This window comes from Centruroides vittatus, unplaced genomic scaffold (assembly GCF_030686945.1).
Source record: "Centruroides vittatus isolate TY-2023 unplaced genomic scaffold, ASM3068694v2 contig_1109, whole genome shotgun sequence".
NCBI lineage: Eukaryota > Metazoa > Arthropoda > Arachnida > Scorpiones > Buthidae > Centruroides > Centruroides vittatus.
The window spans coordinates 444,251-467,159 of NW_027120710.1; the positions used below are offsets into that span (position 1 = coordinate 444,251).

Genomic DNA, 22,909 nt, shown 5'->3' on the forward strand with positions numbered 1-22,909 from the left:
TTTCCTGTCAGAAAGAAAATATTAGTCAAATTTAATTTAATTTTCTTACTTACAGAGCCTCCAGACAGCAACAACCCATTTTTGTAGCGAGAACCCAGAAAACTCCATGTGGCCGGCCGGGCACAAACCTGCCACCGATCTCCTGGTATTCGGGGAATGGAACCGTTGGCCACCAGCGGGCCGGACCGAAATTCTAACAATTTAAAACATTTTTAGGCTCCAGGTGTCAAAACGTCAAAACAAAAAAAAGGATCCAATTGTCACAATTTCCCTGTTATATTCTGTACTGGCCGGGAAAGTAAAAATATCCATGATTTTATGGAGTCGATAGAAATTTTATATTTCAGCAATTATATTTATTGATTAAAAATCATTCAAATGTAGAAAGGGATGTATTTCCATTTACATTTTACATATTTCATGATTTCAAATTATACAGTACTATACAAGACTCGAATCGGTTTAATTACATACAAAAGAAAACTGCGTGGCGTTTTCTTCATATCAATGGAATGTGTCAAAATGAATATTCTATACATTAAAACGTTTTATGTACAATCATATATATATATATATATAATATCATGGTGCAAAAGTGAAACATTCAAAAATATATCAGTTTATAAAAAAATACTTCTCTGTAAAAACTTTTCCGGATTTCAAGGCACATTTTAAGGATCCGTAATACACACAAAAACAGCAGATTAAGGATTAGTATTAAATACGGATATCCGATTAATTAACTACTATTGCCTTTTTACATGAGATTTATGATAAAAGTTTATGGATTGCAGATCAGACCTTGGATCCGGACGCGTCTTTCTTTTCTTCGGAACACGAGGATTCTGTTGTATTTGTAAAGTGAGGTATGACTTGATACTGCTGATCGTAGTTCCGCCCACTTCGTGGCTCTTCGTGTTTCGACTGTCTATTGTGAAACAGAGACGTGATTTGTGCCTTACCGTAAAACTGCGAACTGGGAATGCGACTTCTTCTGGGTAACGAATTGGTATGACTTTCGACCGAAGGCTGTTGGTGCGTGGCACTTTCGTATTCGTAATAATTGGAAATGGGTCTTTCCTTCCTGGTCACATTCTGATTTTGATTCTGTTGAATCTGTCGAAGATGCTGTTGTATTTCTTTGTAGTTCATGTAATGACTGTATTTGTTAGGATCGGCTGCTATTCCCATTCTGCTTCCGGGCCTGCCGGAGATTTAATAATTGTTTACTTCTAAATTTAAATAATTAATTAATTAAATTTAATGTTGAAATGTGTTTTGTAAATATCTTAATACCTGAATTAAGTTATTTCATACATTAAGAAATTTAAACTTCAATTTAATTATGCTTTGTTTTTCCATTAATCCAATTTTACTTCATGCTAATATTTCAGAGTTTGTTAAAAAAATTTTAAGATCATACTACAAAAATAATTTAATTTTGTGACAAACATTTACTATGGTTAATGTTACCCTAGGTATTGAACATGGCGGCTCGTCTCCAATTTCAGCAATTAGGAGACAGGGAACAGTGGGGATGCACGTTCTAACCTAACCTAACCTATTCTAATAATTTGATTGCTAATAATTATGGTAATTTATTAGAATAGGTTAGGTTAGAACGTGCATCCCCACTGTTCCCTGTCTTCTGATTGCTGAAATTGGAGACGAGTCACCATGTTCGATACCTAGAGTAACATTAACCTTTACTATTAATTGGAATGATAAATTGATCAATGATAAATTTTATCTGAAGATAAAAAAAGAAATTTAAACACAGCAGCTACAAGAAGTATACTTTGTAATTATATTCTTATAATTATTATTTTATTTCATTTTGAAATTTTTAAAATAAATATACGGATATATTAAATCATAAAAAATGCTTAATTTACTGTTTGGGGGGTGGTAACAATAATAAGTGTGTAACGTGTCTCCAATGTTCACCAGGCTTTTCAGAGGAGATGAGGGTATGGAGCAAACTGCATATTGGGACCCTATAGATAGATAGATAGATAGAGAAGGCCTTACCCACAGGTATAGCCAAGGATAAATGGGCGAATAAAGGTAAAGGTGAAGGAGGAGGACAGGGGGAAGGAAAGGTGAGAAGAAAAGAGTGGGAGGGATCACATGATGCCAGGCTGGGAACTGCTTACAACCAAAAGGGGTGTGCCTAATGATACTCAAAGAGCAGCCAAGGCACCGTGCCGGCAGAATAAACACGGACATAATAATACAACAACAAAGTACAAATACCGCGTGTACATAGATAAAATAGAACAAGATTACACAATACCCTGGAAGCATGAGCAGAAACAATTGTAATATCCTAAATAAAAACCAGGGTAGATCTTGAACAATTGGGACCCTATAGCAGATTATAACAAATTAGTATACAAATCAAAGAAACCAAAATTAGTTACCTTTCCATTTCTCTATATATATCAAAGCTTTGAGACCTGGAATGCATCATTTCAGTTTCGTATCTCTGAAAATAATATTTTTGAAAATTATTAATTAAAGTAATGATGTTTTTCACATAATAATATACCAAATTACATTAGTACAAATTTACTATTTAAGAAGTGATTAAATGGATAACAAACTACACAATGATTCTAAATTATTATAGGGGGATTCCTATAATTTTCTAATTGGAATCAGCAAAATAAAACTGTTTACAGAATGTGAAATTATAACTGAAAAACTTTTATTTGGGAACGTTGCATTTGTTATATTGATTCCTGGAAAACAATATGATGTCATAATTCAAAACGGTAATTGTTTAAGACTTCGTTGTTTCCATGCCAGGATTCTAGAGATTGGTCTATCTGCCGAATCCAATATATCTAAGTGCTCGAGATTCGCCGAAGGTTATTGAAGAAGAGCCAATAAGAAACGTGCCACTCAGATCAACTTAGACTGTTAATTTACCATGAAAATTAGTCCAGTACACACCTTTAAAGTTTGTCTTGTTCCAAAACCAAAAAGGTTTTGAATCATTACAGAATAAGTTATGACTTTGTCCTTTGTAAATTGTAAAACTCGGCTATCTCCCGAAGAAGGTTGATCAAGAAGACTGAAAATGTTGGAATAATAAACATTCACTGCATGGAACATGGTTGTGTATTGTGGTTGCAGACCATTAATTTAACGCGAAAATTACTAGTTAATTATATGTTTAGTTTCCACTATTAGTTTTCTTTTTAATGTATAATGTTGCCTCAGATTAACTGATTGTATTAACAGAGCAAGCAAGTTTGTTTGTTTGTGGGTTTCTTTGTTATCTTTCTTATGATTATTTTTATTGTTATGTTGTTGTTATAATATCCAAAGTCAAATTGTCGACCAGATAATGCCACTTCATATCATTTGGCATTATCATTTTTATTTAGAAGCATGGCATATTGATGTTTCAGGAAATGCCTAAGAGAAAACAAAGCAAGTTGGCTGTTTGACAAATGAATAGCACTGGATGGGAATGTAATAGAAGGGAGTGGGATAAATACATTTTACTCTTTTCCCCATGTTATAGTAATATATTAACAAGGAGGCTCTGACCAACCTAACTCAAACAAAAGACCAGACAATTAATTACACAGTTCCCTGTTATGCTTGAAAGGAACAGTCTAGTTGTCAAATAATTAGGTGCCATCTCATATCGTGTCCCTCTAAATTATTCAGTAATTCAAATTATTATCTCCGGAATATAGCCTGATATTATACAGGAGTTGGTGTGGCTTTATAGTAACGAATTGGGTTTTAGAAGATGTTTATATTTGTATAATGCATGTTGCAATACTGCACGGAGGGTTTGTGTTTGGAATGTGTTTGCGATGTATTTAAATCTCGATCTCAATCCTATACACATTAGCATACTTCAATGAAAATATTAATACCTAATAATCAAAATTATCATAAATTTAGAAAAATTCTCTAAAATTGGCATCAAATATGTTATTTACAATGGGATAAAATGAATACTTCCTGTAACTTATGAAAGAATTCAGATCCCTTTAAGCGTATGGTATTTTCCTATATTTATAATTTATCATTATAACTAAACACTTATATTTACCAATTGATTATAATGAAAATTTATCTTTGTCGAATATCATAAAATTTTACAGATTTTACAATTTATAAAAGTATAATTAAAGATAGACAAAACACCTGAACCAGCATACACTCCTCAAAAGTGAAATTGCAACACCACGAAGGAATGTGCATAGCCACATGCAAATTGCAGGACTGGTAGAGGTTTAAGTATGCATTGGGTCATGTGGTATTCAGTTTCGGGTTATAAAGACCGGCAGCCAGCTTGTGTTGCAAATGCTATTAGCAATGGTTCGTGGCAGTCAAACTTTTGAAGAAGTGTAGAAAATGCCTCCAGAGACGACAATGAGCTACATACCATCAGTTAATGGCTGGGGAACAAGACCATATTCTTGAGCTGCGCAATCTCGGCTTGTCAATGTGCACAGTTGCCATTCATGTTGAGCACAACATGAGTACCGTCCGGCGACGTGTGACATGATGGATGTGGGAACATCTGCAAACATGCTAAAGGAGTGGATTGCACTGCTGCACAACAGAGCACACAGACTGGTAGATTTGCTGAATTGCCTGCCAGGACCTGTTTGCTACAGCACACAACATCTGAAGCAACCTTTCACTTTCAATGGATGCATCTGCATCCACTCAAACCATTTGCAACAGGTTGCACAACATCGGGCTGTACATAAGATGACTGGCAACCAAAGTGCCATTAACCACTTGCCACAGATCTGCATGCCTGGCATGGTGCTGTCATTGCAACCAGACTACCGAATAGAATCAGGTATTGTTTACTGGTGAATCCCGCTTCTGTTTGTGGAGGAATGATGGCATGGATAGATGTGGCAGAATCCCAGGAAATGCTACGTGCCAGCCCTTTTTGTCGAGTGCCACACTAGCCCCACACCAGGCATCAGAGTTTGGGGAGACATCATATTTGATCAGTGGACAGCCCCAGTGCACATTTCTGGTACTCTGACAGCGGAACAGTATGTCACATGAATTTTGGCACATATGGTTCAGCCACTACTGCAGCCACACTCAACACAATGTTCCAGTAAGACAATGTCCAACTGCATGTCGCACAGCAAACTCTCATCAGCCTGAACAGAATTCACATACTTCCCTGGCTGGCAGTCTCACCAGGTCTTTCTCTTGTCAAATACCTGTGATAACCTCTCCAACATAAGGTGCAAGGGGAACACCACTACAAACTGTAGACAACATGTGCACCGCAGTGGATGCAGCCTGTCTAGCTGCCCACAAGGGCCATATTTGTTATTGAATAAATATGTCTGTTGCATATTTTTGTTTGTTCTTTTAATCATTTGCATATTTTTGTCACCTCTACTGGCCCTGCAACGTGCAAGTGGCTACGCACATTCCCTCGTGGTGTTGCAATTTCACTTTTGGGGAGTTTTTATTACCTCAAATTAGCACTTTTACATATGTTTTTGTCTTTATAAACAGACATTTTGAAGTACAGTACATATAACACAGAACTACCTGAAGATGTCTGTGATAAACAGACAAAAAGTATTCATAAAAGTGCTAATTTGAGTTAATATATACTAGTTCAGGTCTTTTATCAGTGTTTAAGTAGTATATTCCAGTTTTGGAGAATAATTGATCATCAAAAATAAATACAGTAAATATTTTGTGATTAATACCTTAGGAAAAACTCTTCTTTGAGAACTATAATTCTGACTAATTTGCTGTAGAGGAATAGAAGGAAGTGGTTTCCTTGTCTTCTCATTATATCAAACATAAATAAAAAGTAAAATATATGAGCATGTTAAATTATTATATTAAGCCAAGTAATAAGAAATAATCATATAGTTACTCTATTGAAGTAGTTTTTAAACAATTGTCATTTCAATGAAAAGGATCTAATTTATATCATTAAAATTTTATAATTATGTCACAATTAAGAGATAAACAAACAATTTATGAAACAGCATGGTTAATGTTACCTATGGTTCCAAGATGGTGGCTCGTCTCTGATCCCAGCAAATAGAAGGGAAACAGTGGAGACACATGTTCTAACCTATTCTAATAAATTACCATAATTATTACCAACAAAATTATTAGAATAGGTTAGGTTAGAATGTGCGTCCCCACTGTTTACTTGCTGGAATCAGACGAGCCGCCATATTGGAACCATAGGTAACATTGACCAACAGCATTAATTCGTTAGGATATATTGCTGTACCTAACATATTCGATAATACATTAAATTTAAAGTAAATTAATTTTCTAACAATTATTAAATGAAAAAATTCAAAATTCAATCTAAGTCTCACTGTAATTTGTTTTTTGTCAATCTTCTCTTTGATTTCTTGTTCGTACCACTCTTCCTGTTCGTCTTGCGGATACAGTCCGTGCCGTTCTTGATGACGACGTTGATGATGCGCTCTCAATTGCTGCATTCTTTCTTGACGACTCGAAGAAAGAAAAAGAAGATCTAGATTCGGATTACCCGAAATCGTTTCCCGATTTTGAGAAACGGCCGGTAGTGACGGATTAGAATTATTTAAATAATTCTCTTGTTGTTGTCTTTGTTTTTCCAAAAGTTTTCTGTATTCTTCTTGAATTCTGAAATTTACAATAATTTATTTGTAATTATTATTTAATTTGTCAATTGTCCTTTTCTAAATAAACTAGTTATGCATATTACTTAAAACACATACTGAAAGGTTACACGTAATGCATAATTACACTTAATAGCTCTCACGTGTTCGCCAATAAGTACGCCTAATGGACGGCCAGTTTCACCAATATATGTATGATTAGATTTACAATTGCAGTTAAATACTATATACTATGTACTGTTTTTTAAAAAGATCATTATTATTTACTATTGTTGTTTTATGTAATTCATTACCTATTGACTGTCTTTATTCTGGGCTAACGATAATATCAAACAGTTTCATAATGTTTTAATCTGTTCAAAAAATATTTTCGGTTAATGTTACCTATGGTAGTGAACATGATGGCTCGTCTCTGAAACGGTGGGGACGCACGTTCTAACCTAACCTAGCCTATTCTAATAATTTGGTTGGAAATATATTATGGTAATTTATTAGAATAGGTTAGGTTAGGTTAGAACGTGCGTCTCCACTGTTTCAGAGACAAGCCGCCATGTTTGCTACCATAGGTAACATTAACCATATTTTCTACATAAATTAAACTAATATTAATATTTCTTCTATTATTATTATTAGAGTAATGTTTCCAACTTGTAATTAATTAATAGTTTTCTTTACTAAATGTCTTAAAGAAATAGCTGACGAAAGAGGGGCATATGCCTGAAATGCGTATCGGATGCGTATGCATGTAAGATATTCCCGAATAACGAATAAAGAGTGATGTTAAAGGTGCCCAGCGTCTACCTATGCACCCAGTTGTGAAGTAAATAATAATTAAAAGAAGACACGTTTTGGAATAAGTCAATTTTTGTTTTCATTCTAGCAATTTTTCAGGGGCATAAGTCGCTGCAAATTATATGCAGGAAATGATGGTATTTTTATTTCTTGTATTTTATTGAGTTGTCATTTTTTGCATTTCATTTTATTTAAACTATTTCTTATAAATCAAACTTACTGTAGATGTTAAATAGAAGAAAGAAAATAATGACAAAAATATAATTCTGTTATAAATAGCGAAGTTGAAGCCAAAGTTTTAAACGCAAAAATGTGTATGTCGGATGTTCGGCACCACTTTCCCGTAAGCCTATAAGTTTGAAATGGCATTTAGAATGTCGAGCACGATTCCACTGACTTTACAAACACCGTTGTCAAACTTCTAGGCTTATGGGAAAGCGGCACCGAACATCCGAGGTACACGTTTTCACGTTTAAAACTTCGACCTCAACCTCGCTAATAACTCAATGATATAAATTTTAAATATTGAATTCAAGAATACAAGAATTACTTTTCTTGTTCTTCTTTAGCTGCTAATCTAGCTTTCAGTCGTTCGGCTTCCTGTTCTAATTCCTCTTTTGTTAATCTTTTAACACTCTCTTGACAAAGCTTTTTGTTTTTGCCAAACCTAAGAAAAATATCAAAAATCAAATTAGTTTCAGTTTCAAATTAATAGATTAATTAATTTAAAATGCAGTGGTACTCTGAACTCAAATTCAATGTGTTCCTAGAAGGTGTTCAAGTTACAGAAAGTTTGAGTTTCAAAGCAATTTTTTTCACAAGGAGTTATGTGAAGTGAATTAATCCATTCCCAAACCCCAAAAGGGCCCAGTTTAATTCTAAAAACAACAACACCAACGACCCTCCATAGTACAGACCGATTACACATCTTCCAACATTTTACAGGATTTTACATCTTGCATTGCAAATAAAATATACAATCATGACATTCTTACAGAATAACAAATAGAAATCACAAAGGTAGCAAAGAACAACTACTCACTGACTCCATTTTACCATAAGTTCATAAGCAACACAGAAACAAACACATGGCATACATTGATTACAGAAAAGCATTCGACAGTGTCCCACACACTTGGCTGCTGCACACACTTCGCATATACAAAATTCATCCCTCACTCATTAGTTTCCTTTGTTTTACCATGCTTCACTTAGAACAACGTTACATCTTAACCTCCATTACTCTCACGTAAAAACAAATCCAATATACATTAAGCAAGGAATTTTTCAAGGAGATTCCTTGAGTCATCTTTGGTTCTGCCTTGCACTTAACCTTTTATCTACCACATTGAACAAAACACAACATGGTTACAATATCAGACAACAAAACAACACTGTTCGTATTATCACACTTCATGTACATGGACATCAAACTTTACACTTCCGCACAAAATCAGCTACATTATCTTTAACAAACTACACATACATACTCAAACGAAATACAAATGAAGTTTAGTGTAGACAAATGCAAAACACTAAACATTGAAAAAGGAATTCTGAAGAAAGGAGACTTTGTACTCAGAAGTGGAGATATTATCAAATCTATGGAAGAGAGCAAGTTTTACAGATATTTAGGCCAAACTTACTAGAACATGCACAGATAAAACACTCGAATACCAGAAACAGATTGCATGCTGTACTAAGAACACACCTAAATGCAAAACATATTATTAAAGCTATTACTACATATGTTGTCCCTGTACTCACTTACTCTTTTGGAGTTATGCACTGGACATGCACAGATCTTGATCAACCCCAAAGGAAAACAAGAACAATACTTACTAAACATAAACAATATCATCCTAAATCATCTGTAGAAAGACTAACTCTTCTTTGTAAAAAAGGTGGACTTGGTCTGACTAATATCATCAACCTGCACTACAAACAAATTCTGACACTGCGAGAGTTTTTCCACAAAAAACAATAAACATCAAGATTACATAAAGCTATAACTCTGGAAAACAGTAACTACACACCTTTAAACTTATACTCGGAGCACCCGGATATAGCTCAACACATAAATAACATACATCACTAAGTAGTCATGGGCTCAAAAAGCACTTCGTGTCTGTGACCTAGCTCGGGGCTACGTTGACAAAATTGCGTCAAACTAATGGCTGACTAGCGACCATCTGTTTGGAGAGACTGACAGGTTTATGGTTGCCACTCCTCTGTCTTGAAGAATGTCGTGAAGATATTTTACATAACAGGTGTACGTCAGAACTAAAAAATTGATAGAGAATAACTTTGATCTAGTTTAGTCACAAATTTTGCTTCTAAAATGCTGTGGGACTGTTTATACAGGAATCACTTTTCATTACATTAATGTCGTCGTGCAACTCTCCCACACTCGATATACCAGAGCTGCGGATAGTACTGTTTAACCTTCTAAAATCGTAAGTTTACAATAAAACATCTTAAATCATCAATGGTGCTGCTGTGTATTTATTTATTATGTATTTATTGTTTAAATTTTAGTAATCATTTATTCTTTGTGTTTTAATTCAGTCACTTCTATTAGTGTTATTCCTTTGTATATCATGGTTATTTTTGTAATATAGTGGACCTTCGTTATAGAGCGGCTCACTATAGCACGCGCTCGGTTATAGCACGGGCGATGTTTGCGACACAATAAGTTCAAACACGTTTATACAGGTCCGTGTGGTGTTAGCGAGTAGCGCATTTTATTGTTACTGCGTATTGAGTAATTGTGTGTGTATTGAGTTACTGCATGTATTTTGAATAGTGTTTAATTATTGTATGCATGATGAGTAAAAGAAAAGCTCAAAGTGGGGAAGAAAAGCTTGACATTATTGCTAAAGTAAAGTGGTGAACCGCATTACGCCGCACCGCTCGGTATAACGCAGTTCACCTTATAACGCGGGTGTTGTTTCCTGCCCGACATACGCGTTATATCGGGGTCCACTGTATTGTATAATTTTGTAATTTTTTTTTATATATGTAATTCAAGTTCTATGCCTGTGTGTGAGAAACAATTTGAAAATATTCTCTTTCTTGAACTCAAATGTTCTGTTTTCTATGAATGATATTGCCCGAAGAGAACAATTATATGCTGTCAAAAGTACTTGTGAAATAAATCGTTTTCTGTAATACTCAACGACAATTGTATGGCTTCTCTTTTCATATTAATACTTGGCATTTAGAGTTATTTATATTTTAGTCAGTGATGTATCCTTCAATCTATCTCTAGGCCAAATTACTTAACATTTAATTATTAATAGTAGCATTAATACAGCCACAATCGTTATATCATAATAATTACTAACACTAATGAAGCATTGACAAACCAGATTTTATAGCATATAAGATGCACCCCAATTTCAGCACATAACATTATGGAAAAAAAGAAATCAAGTAATTATTTTACTACTGCTAATTCATTATAATGATCATTTAAAATTCAATATAAATAATAATAATATATCAAAAACTCTCCAATATTTTAATTTGTAGTACTTACTTGAAAACGGATCCAAGACCTTTAAATATTCCTTTCTTTCTTATTTTAATGTCTTTTCTTTGATAAGGATCAATAATTTCATCCTGAACAGTACTGTTTTCTGCCATTCTAGAATTATGAGAAATGAAATTGGGTCGACTGAGAACATTTGCAACCTGACAACTTGAACTTCCACTTTCACTCTCTTCCTCCACTAAATAAGTAAAAAGGCTTCAAATAAATCTCGAATAATTTTTGATTATTAGCGAGGTCGAGGCCGAAGTTTTGAATGCGAAAACGTGTATGTCGGACGTTTGGCGTCGCTTTCTGTAAGCCTAGAAGTTTGACAATGGCGTTTGGAAAGTCAGTGTAATCGTGCTCGACATTCCAAACGCTATTGTCAAACTTCTAGGCTTACGAGAAAGTGGCGCCGAACGTCCGACGTACACGTTTTCGCGTTTAAAACTTCGGCCTGAACCTCGCTATTATTAAATGATTAATAATAGTCATTTACACAGTGTCTACTTAAAGTCTTGAGAAAATTTTCTACCTATTCCCCAGTAGAAAAAAATTATTCCTGGTTAATTTTTAACTCTTCACAAGAAGAGCCTTTACAATCTTCTCTATTTCACACTTCTAAGCAAATTGCATGACTCCATAAAATGTCAGAAGAAACTATTCAGATATAACACTAGAATCAATTGAGGAGTTCGATATTTATTTAGATTTAAATGTTTTTTGAAACTATAATCCCATACAGAATCCACATACAGGTAAATTAGAACAACATTGTCAAAGATGCGTGTTAAGCCTTTGGGAACAAATTATATTTAACTCTTAAGCGCGTGCACACACACACACACACACACGCCCAATTTTAGCTGTTTTGCACCCCACTTGTTGTTATTTTATAATTAATTTATTTCATTTAAATTATATACTTTCTGCCTCAAATTATTAGTAGTGGCTTTCCCATGTATATCATACTTTTCCTTTAACAATAGAGTCGTGCCAGTCATCTAGTAACCGCTTTCGGGGTAAAAGTTTTGAATTGAAAAAACGCGACTTCTGGTTTGTATCGGAAGTTCATATACAGTTAATCGGGGCCTCCTGCCCCTAAGGTTTCCGTATCCGGTCTCGGATTTCATCTGTCTATCTCCATTCTCGAGATTAAGGAAAGACGGGTGGATGGATGACAGTGGGAATTTATAGGTCTACAATTTTCAAATTGTAGCCCAATTAAGAATAATGTGTTCAATTTCACGAGTGTTATAATTAAATCGCACATCTACATTAAGTAATGAGACCTGTTAAAAATATACAAAAACCTTTTGTTCAACCCAAAATAACCTATACTTACTAACAAAGGCATCCAAATAGTGTATGGAAGCAACAAATTCTAGAAGGTTAGAGGAAGGTTGTATTATCGACAATTCAGATTAAAAAAGGAACTTATCACAAAGCTTGAAATTGGTAGACGTATGACATATCTGGCAGCCATGTTTAAGATGCCAAAGTGAATGGTATGTGAATAGTAAATTCAATTTTCATTTTATTATACAGTATTTATGTATTTTATTTATGGATTTTGTGTTGATTTTTTTATGAACTTGAACCAACAACTGCTGCTTACCATATGGAAGCATTGCCAGTTACACTACCTGGATCTCTATCTGATCCCTCACATCCAAAGATGCTGAAGATTCCAACAAGCCACGCAGTAACAACAACTCTGGGTAGCGTAACTGGCAATGCATTACAAAAGTACTAGTACCAAATTACTCGGTATTTAATTATTAATAGTAGCAGTAAAATAACGATTACCAGATTTAAATCAGGCTAACCTGGTTTCATTAAAGTAATAATGTGTAATTATCAAAAGTGAATAACATTTGTGTAATGTAATTTTTGAGTAAATTTCTTATTTCTTTAACACTTGAGCACAGTTCAATTTTCATATAAATATAAATATAAATTAATGTTAATTAACTATCTGTAAATACTCAAAGTAATACATACATATCTACATTCGTACATACTGTATTTAAATACAAATACAGATATCCCTCACATTATGCGATTAATTGGTTCCAAGAAGGCTTAATCTAAAGCGAAACTGAAGTACAGGTATACCTCGAGTTACGTCGCTCTCGAGTGACGTCGTTTCCAATTATACGTCGTTTGTCAAAAAAGTATATGGAAAAATAAAAATCAAGTTTAAGTCAGTTTATTCGACTTTAAATCCGTCCGCCACAAACATTGAAGTTGTAATATCACTAGAAAAGCGTTGAAAGCACATAAAATCATATTAAAATATGTACATTTACAGTAAATGTTAATATAATCGTCATAAATCCTAGAGAACAAAATATGAAAACATCTGTGTTTCTGTGTTGTCATCTTATTTAGCGGTCTTTAAGTGCTCATTATTGGCGTTTAGTTACGACGTAAGTCGTAACTACACAAGTAAATTCGACTTACGTCGCCTCTCCTGGAACCTAATTGGTTCCAGGAGAGGCGATGAGGTAAGACGAGGTATACCTGTATTGGTATTTATGTCTAGTTGATATTATTTAAATCAACTGACACAAGCAATAAATCTAAATAATCATTTCCAACTGCTTTAAAGGTACCAAGTTGACGGATTGACAATTTTCAATGTCGTCGAAGAAATAGTTGTAAAAAATTATCAGTATTTACTGTTATTGAAGAAGACAAATACTGTGTTGCCGCTAAGAAAGACTGAACATTTACACTACTTCTGCGCCTGTAACAGTTGAATAATAAATGAAGCAACGTGGTGATGTAACTCGGTATCTATTTCAACGTTTGAATTATCACACTACAGGGAAATCTTAGTGAGACTGTATATAATGAGGGATACATGTACGTGTAAATGAATATTTAAATGTTTTTTAGAGCTTACGTGTTTCCATCATTTCTGCAACCGGCGCTTCGTAAGATCTGTCGACGGCTGCACGGAAACTTTCGTTGCAGCCACGGCCCCTAATCACTCTGGTGGCAGGATGGGAAATGGATTCATTCACTTCTTCCCTTTTCTGAAGTTCGTGAACCATGGTTTGAAGACTTTCTAAACTGCTGGATTTTCTCATTCCTAAGGAAGGTCCTAGCTGGACCAAACTATTTTTGTTGATAATGCCATCGCCACCTATAAGCGTCACCGCATGATAGGGACAACCAGGTGACTGGCAATTCCCTGTAAGAGTTTAATGTTAAATAGACAATATATGAAAAAAAAATAATATTGAATTAAAATTTCAAAATCCTTATTTATTAGACAGAAGTGTTAATTTTAAAGCAAATAAGCAAACTAGCATTGAAGAGTAAGATTGCACTTCTCATGTGACAAAAATTAGAAAATTAACAGAAATGACTAAAAGCTCAAACAATATTAAAAATTTTAGTATAAACAGATAAAATGAGAGCAAAGAAAAACTACCTACAGCAACAAGACGAAGAGAAGAACTTATGATTCCTATGGTACTTCCCAGAAGATTTGCCTTTAAATTCTGTAGAGAGATTTATTATTGTATTTTAGATATTAAATATTCTTGCGACTAATACACCATATTATTATTTCGTATAACTATATTTTGTCTATTCCAAATAAATGAAATAGCGTAATTTTTATAACCATTTGTCCGAAAACAACGTTAAAAAAGAGCCCACATAAAAGTTTACTCAAATATGGACTACGACGAATAAAAATTTTTACCAAAGTTTTAGGTTGGTACGCACACGCATAAATTTTTAAAAAATTAAAAACCTGCTTTCACGTTTTATTTTATTGTAGTTGATTTAGTCTGAAAGTATCTTTTATGACACTTGGAGAAGTATGAGATCTACAAGACTTCGGTAAAAAAGCATGCCGTTAGTCACGGGGACACGGAATCGTTCCCCACGTTCGTCGACGTCCGGCCGACGATGTTCCGTCCGATGCAAATTCTACGACATCATCTGTATCCAACAATAGCCAGGCGCCACATCTACTATGCAGCACGTGCAATTCTAAATGAATAATTTTCTCGTACATTCGTAATATTCCACCCGAAGGTAGATGAAAACGTTCACGCAACTGTTTCATTGCTGGATTTTGGTTGACTGTGTGAGTAGTTTTTTGTTTATATATTCAGTATTGTGTTGTCTGAAAATGTGTTAATTATAAATTTAGAGAATTCTCAAATTCTAAAAACAATTACTTCTTAAATCAATATTAAAGAAATCAATAACAGAAACTACAGTATACTTTTGAAATGTGAACAAACTATTGAATTTTAACTGAGAGACTATCTTATAACTGATGCAGACATAGAGAAACAGAAGCTTCTCTTAATCCAAAGGGGCCTCCTGCTCCTAAAGTTTCCATATCTGGTCTTGGATTTTATCTATCTAACTCCCTTCTTGAGATTAAGTAAAGATAGAAGGACGGACGACAGTGTGAATTTATGTGTCTACAATTTTTTCAAATTGTAGCCCAACAAAATACTTAGACATGTTTCACATCTTGTATATCCAGAATGCTCAACCTGTAATTTTGAAAAAAGCTGGTATCAAGGCCAGAAAAGTTTGATATTTGCTCAAAAAAGCTGACAGCCAAAATTTTAATCAAAATGTGGTGATTTTGACAACTTTAATGGAATTCTCTAGCACAATATGTACAAAAAATGATAATATTAGGGATGTTGAGGTCGAAGTTTTAAATGCGAAAATGTGTACGTCAGACGTTCGGTGCCGCTTTCCCGTAAGCCTAGAAGTTTGACAATGGCGTTTGAAATGTCTAGCGTGATTCCACTGACTTTCCAAACACCACTGTCAAACTTCTAGGCTTACGGGAAAACGGCACCGAATGTCCGACGTACGCGTTTTCGCGTCGAAAAGTTCGGCCTCGACCTCGCTATTATGTAAGTTGATTTTATTTTATTGTACCTGCTTTGTACTTTTAATCACTTTGCTCTCATTATACTAATAATAGTGTAAAGCAACAATTCTCAAATATTTGATCTTGTGAGGCCATCAATCCTTTCTCTGTGGTCACAAACATGGTTTTATAAACATCATTCCTCTGGTTAAAAAATCTTTAAAAATATATACAACATTAGTGATTGTCATTCGCCATTTGTCATTTTTTGAAAAAGCTAATATATTTTTCAAAAAACCATCCAATTCTCTCGAAGAATTTAAACGAAATGTTGTTATTAAAAATAAAGTGTAAACCAAAACGGCCCACTAATGATGAGTGAATAAAATCAGTAAATGTAAAAGGGTAAGGAGTCGAAGTTCGATCATTATTTTATGTTTCGGGCATTATTTTTAGTTATCGCTATTTTCTTTTCAGGGATGTTTTATTATGTTTTTAAGAATGCAAATTCCCTAAAATCCAAAAATTAAATTCCAAATTCCATGACTGACGATAATACTTGGAAATATGTAAATAGGATAGTGTGGCAATATACTTTGTAAGCCAGTTAAAAAAGTAGAACACATAAGTTCAATGGAGAGGTGTGCTGCTGAAAATGAACTTGAGACTACAAGTACGAAAGGCAATCTACTTTTGGATCGAATTGTCTGGCTGTATATTTGGTGACGGTTAAGTGCTTTACTCGTGAGACAGTTGTATTCTTTGTTTTTTTTTAGTTGACACCAGTGGCGATTAATGTTCTACCTTATATAACTAACTAGTAATTAAATGGGCCCACCAATGGCCGAATGGTTCCGTCGCCAAACACTGGGAGTTAGGTCGCGGGTTTGCACCGTGCTCGGACGGGCTGGCCACGTGGAGTTTTCCGGGTTTTCTCCACGTTTGTAACACCCGAATAGAGGCCACTTTCCCTTACAAGACTCCCAAAAGGCATTTCCCCTCACGTAACATTGTGCCCCAGAGAAGGCAACAGGGAACCACTCTGGTTGTAACTTTCCCCATGATACACCTTGGCGCCTTAACTAATCACTTATTAACCTGCACCAAGTGCTAGCCAATGCCAGGTTGGTACGCGGAGAGAGAGTTGGTTATATAAGGTGGAACATTACTCTAATAATAATGTACAATATATTAGTTTAATTTATGTAAAAAATATTTTTGAACAGATCAAAAACATTATAAAAATGTTTATCATTATTGTTAGTCCAGAGTTCTAAGCCAAAGCACACACAGTTTACAGTAATGCTGCTGCATTGATAGGAATTAATCTAAGATTGACTTCTACTAATAAAAAGTCTAGTTTCTATCATTCGAAGTCTGTATATTAAACAACATCAAATAACAGAAAAGAAGAAAACAGCAGATTCGTATCTATGCAGTTCAAATAGTTATCGTCCAGTAACAAGCCATTAATTTAAAAACATTTTAAGAAATTAATTATCTATATAAATTGATAAATATAAACTAAAATTTTTAAATCTTTAAAAGTTGTTTCAAGTTTTACAGTTTATTTCTAATTAGTTTCTTTACTCGATAAACAATGTACAAAAATATTAAATTCGGTAAAACAAATTTTCTTACTTTCGTTATTACATTGCTTTAGGCTCACGAGAGAATCGGCAGAATTAGATCTCATCAGATTAAGAGCGGGTTTTAATTCTCCTTCGGCTAAAAAGTATAAAACACGTATTAAATTTAAATTATTAAATTTTGCTTAAATTGACTACAGTAGACCCCCTATAACACAGTAGATAAGTTCCGTGTTGTACGAATCCGTGTTGTACGAGTCACTTAAATACATGAGCCAATCACAGCCCATGTGCCAGGCTGTGATTGGCTCATGTATTTAAGTGACTCGTACAACACGGAACTTATCTACCATGTTATAGGGGGTCTACTATAATTAAATTTATTTTACATTACAAAGTGCTTTTCACAAGATGGCTGCTTTTATTTGGGACAATTTTATGTAGTATATTAATAAATTATAACACAAACAAAGCAGTCTATTAACATGTAATTTGCAATAAAAGAAAGTTTTCTAGTGAAAATGATACACGGTACTAGCATCTTTCAGAATTAAAAATGGTTAACTTACAGGAAAAAGTACAATGTGTATTGCAATTAGCTGAAACTTTAAGCTACGCTTTATTCATACTTCACTAAAATATCAAAATTAATTGATTATATATGATTTAGTTATATTTTTTGTTTAATAACTTAAACTTAACTCTAATTAGTTACACTAAATGCAGTATAGATGTTTAAATATAAACATCTATACTAAAACCCGACGCATTGCAACGACACGCCGACGACTGCCATAAATTACAGCCCGAGGATTTATAAAATATTTAAAATTATATAAATAAATCTCTCAAATTTACCGTTTCCTATATTTTCTTCTAAGTCGGATTTAGCGGGCTTCTGTTCTTCGGACTGAACGACGTCCGTGGAATCACTTTTGTGGCGGTCTCTTTCCGCTCGAGCTTTTTTATTTCTCTGATACGTGTCCGTATTTTTTGCATCGAGTTGAGCGTGTCGTTTCTCAGAAATACTCTGTCTTCCAAATCCATCTCTACAAAAGCTTATATCTTCTGAAGATAACCTGAAATTTGAAAGTTTATTTAGCTTGTAATTTCCACTTTTATACTCTCCAATGATTTACAGACTTTCTAATGTTATACACCGATACTCCTAAATCACATTTCGTATGTCAAATTCATACATTTCTGTTGATAAAGACTGAAATTTTAAGTTACATGTTGGCGGTTCCAACAACTTCAGAGTTTGAGGATAGCTAAATGCTGGTTGTCTTGACTGAAATAGAATAGTCTAAATTGTTAATTGTTGTTATTTTGATAACGTCAATTTACTGACATTAAGCTGCATTTGGACAGGCTGACATAACATGACGTAAGTTTGTCTGAATGCAGCTTTAGAGTCCATTAGTTAGTCCAATAATTAGAGGGCCTTCTATAGATTACATCACCATTAATTAACCTTGGGGAGGTGGCTAAATACCGATGATTGTTAATAGAGAGGTCGAAGTGCAAGTTCAAATGTTAAACTTGTACGGCAAGCAGAAGTACACGTTTGACGTTTGAAGTCCAAGTAAAATATGTCGAGGCGCACGTTCGCAACATCACCTGACTCGGCAAACATTGCGCATTGACTCACGGGAAATTTGGTGAAAAAATGGTGGAAATATTTAACAACGAGGATTACCAGCAAAGGTAAATAAACAAATTAAAGTATTTATAGGATGTTATAACACTAAATAATTATTTTTTTACTATAATTAGCGTCGTGTTTACTCCGGTGAGAAACAATAAGAAAGTTTCAATGTGTTTTTCCTGTTATCATGACACTTCTGTCGAGGGAAGTAGTGGCCGTAAATCCCTATGCGTATGAAAATCTGAAAGGTGCTTGGAAAAGTATATCTGAAATTTAGACATATTACGTTGTCAATGGTAAAAGATGCCGGGAAAGAACAACTTTACTTCTACGGTATTATGACAAGGTAGTAGACAGCCATCATGTCTCCTGTTACAAAAGTATAGTAACGCCATAAATTTTGTGATTTTTCAAAATTTATTTAAATTTTTTATCAGAAAACAGTTTTGTGTGTTTTAAGACAATTACAAAAATATCATGTTTGAGCCTTTTGTCTTTTAATAAATATAATAGAAGTTATCACTTTTTACTTGTTACCAAAGTATAGGTACAGTTTCTAAAATTCTCTCTCTCTCTGCGTGCCATATCAGAAATCCCAACGTCGGCAAGCACCTGGCGCAGGTTAATAAGTGGTTAGTAAGGCGCCAAGGTGTATCCTGGAGGAAGTTACAACCAGAGTGGTTTCCCCTTGCCTTCTCTGATGCGCGATGTTACGGGAGGGAAAATGCCTTACGGGAGGTCTTATAAGAGAAACTGGCCCCTATTTAGGTGTTACAAACATGGAGAAAACCCAGAAAACTCCACGTGGCCAGCTCGTCCGAGCGTGGCACGAACCTGCAACCGAACTCCCAGTGTTTAGCAACAGAACCGCTCTGCCACTGGTGAGCTTTCTAAAATTACATAAAAATAAATTTTGAATATATTTTAAACACTTAATATTTAGTTTCACCCCCTTTGGCTACAATTACTTTAAAAATTCTGTTACGCATGGAGTTTATTACTTTGTTAATTTCATTCCATGTATCCATTATTGCAATTTTCAATTGATTTACAGATTCGTATTGTTTCTTATTTTGATAAACAATGGCTGCTAAAATCCTCCATAAATTTTCAATGGGATTTAAATCTGGACTACACGAAGGCCAGTCAATATTACATCAATATTTTCTTTTTTAAACCAATTTTTTGTTGACATTGAGACGTGAATGGGAGCATTATCTTGCTTGAAACTACCATTTATGACCTCCAATTAATGCACCAAATGTAATCATGTTTTTGTCAACAAATACTAAATTAGTTTTACCTTCCCATCCATCCTATTTACCTCTGAAACTACCCCAAATCATTACAGACCCAACCCCTTGTTGCTGGCTTATTTTAACTCTGCTTTCTCTTCTTAAATCATGCCAATAATGTGAGAACCCATCAGGGCCATATAAATTAAACTTCTCATCACTAAACATTATTTCTCGCCATTCTTCAGTCCATCCCATCTTGTCTTTAGCTCAATTTAAATGCATTGATTGTGTTTGGCAGTTAAATTTATGGTGTTCTTATACTTTTGTAACAGACTGTAGAACCTACCCTATTTTCAGAAGTATAAATAGAGAGGTCGAGGTGCACGTATCGGCGCAAAACGTGAACGGCGGACGGTTCGAGCGCAGCCATCTGGCAATTCTATGCGGTCGATAATGCCGTTGGCTTCGTCTAGAATGGTGAGTATGCGATCGGTTACACTTCTTCATTTTTTTGTGTTTGGGCTTAAAATTATGACCTGTTTTATTAAAATAAAGGTTATTTAAGCATTTACGAATAACATCATAAAGAAACAGACGATTTTAATCCGGAAATTATTTAATTATTCAATTTTTTAGCGAGTGATGCAAAGTGTCAATAAAATTTTTATAGCCGTGTTCATAAAATAGCTTATCTCTAGTCTTCTTTTCAGAATGATCGAGCCAGTTTGCGAATATCTGGAACAGAAGAGGAATTTACAGAACGTAATCAACTTCTACAAGAAATAAAAGAGTTAAAATATGAGGCCCAGATAACATCCGAGAAATCACCACCACAAGCCACTGCCGGGCAGCGAGTCAGGGATGCAGCGATGACATCTTCAAGAGTATCATCTCCTTCACGTTTTGGGCCAAATACGTTCACATTGACCTCTCTAATGACTGGGTAGGGGCAATCGCACGAAGATGGTATTATCACTACTTCACAATTTTTTTTTTATAGTTGTGATATTTTTGATGATTTGACAAACGAGAGATAAAATCTTGTTTGGCATATTAAATATCTTTTTCTATTGATTAATAGTATTTGCAGGTCACTTTCTAAGTGCTGACTGAAGAGATGTGCCATATGCATTATAAGAAAATTGTTAGTTCCGTTCGCAACCCTCGCATTATCATCGTGTCACAGAAATTCAACATTAATTTACAAGACCCAAAAGAAGATGGTAATTCTTCTAGTTGTTGCATTATTCTGGCCTTACAGACGACGTGATCAGAGGGAGTTTTGTGCAGAAAAGCTTCTGTCTGTTTTAAGTGGATGGGACAAAAGTGAATACTTTGCTTAAGGGACAGGACAGCAAAAAACGGTACTGTCCCGTTTAAAGGGTAGGCTATGTACAGTCAGCTATTTTTACTTAAAAAGTTTAGGATAAAAGTAGATTAATCTAACATTAAAAAAATCATTATTTGCAGGGTTCTCGACAGTGTTCGCGCATGTGCATATTGCACCGACAACCCCACTAATTTTGTGTTTTTTGTCTTCCTGCCAAAGTACCGAGTTGCAAACTTTGTTTATAACAACACCAGAAATATAGGGCAATACTAAATGCAATGAGGATTGCATTTGATTTCATTGTGGTTAGACATTTTTAAGTATATTTAAGAATTGTATATGTTAATAAAATAAAGAATAATTACTAATTAAAAAAACAGAATAGCATTGTAATGGAACTGGATGCACCCCAACTGTTATAGGTTATTGGAATAGGAATGATTTTTGCCTGAAACAACTATAAACATGAAAGTATTTCAGAAAATATATTGATACTTTCAAAATATATACAGTATATGCAGATTAGGACAATCTTTTAAATCAAAATTTCTGTACTTGGAATACAAAAATTTTTATTGTGTTTTTTATTTTAATTTTTTTAATTTCAAGTGGAGTAGAACCTGTCAATTTAGCCACCTCTGTATCTTGAGCAATTTCACATGGAACCAGATAAATTTCTATACGCAACGAGTCCGCAACGGTTAGGTGGCGAGGGACTGGTCTCGGCGTATCCAGAACATACCATACACTAATTCTTGGGTTTGTTAACCAGTCCGAATTCAAATTTCTGGTCTTCCAAAGCAGTAAGCTGACGACTAATCCACCTTTGCTACCTGACCTTCGTGTAACTATCGTCCATCTGGTGGCCACATGGATAAAATCATCGAACAACGGACCAACTGAACATGCACTGGTGTTTGGAGTTTCCGCATTTTTCATCGTGTCTAATACGGGACCGATTTTCCATAGATCTTCTGGGGAGACATCCGCCTTGGCAGATTGGCTACGGTCTGCACTGCCATATCTATTATATCAACGCGTGACTTAAATAACTAGTTTAAGTTAGTAGAAACGTTTATGTTAGGGCTTATCACACCAATGAATATGAACACAAAATATCTTAAATTTATTACATATTTAAGTTTACAAAACAAAGATTTTACAATAATTAAAACTAATATGTATATAATACGCCCAAAATGCATCTCAGACTCTAAATGGTTGGTGTTTCAATTAAACTCGCAAGATAGATAATTGATGCCTCCG

The 22,909-nt window shown here is 34.5% G+C and overlaps 1 protein-coding gene across 1 annotated transcript in view; it reads right to left on the reverse strand.

Annotated features, from left to right (window-relative positions):
• Nucleotides 1-334: 334 nt before the first annotated feature.
• LOC136976166 (partitioning defective 3 homolog) overlaps nt 335-22,909 on the reverse strand; it is a 37,440-nt gene continuing 14,865 nt past the window's right edge. Inside the window, 10 exon segments of the mRNA XM_067271389.1 lie at nt 335-1,204; nt 2,424-2,488; nt 5,727-5,807; nt 6,360-6,651; nt 7,990-8,106; nt 10,981-11,173; nt 13,886-14,176; nt 14,424-14,489; nt 17,480-17,566; nt 18,286-18,506. Coding sequence (XP_067127490.1) covers nt 796-1,204; nt 2,424-2,488; nt 5,727-5,807; nt 6,360-6,651; nt 7,990-8,106; nt 10,981-11,173; nt 13,886-14,176; nt 14,424-14,489; nt 17,480-17,566; nt 18,286-18,506 — 1,822 coding nt within the window. The 3' untranslated portion in view covers nt 335-795.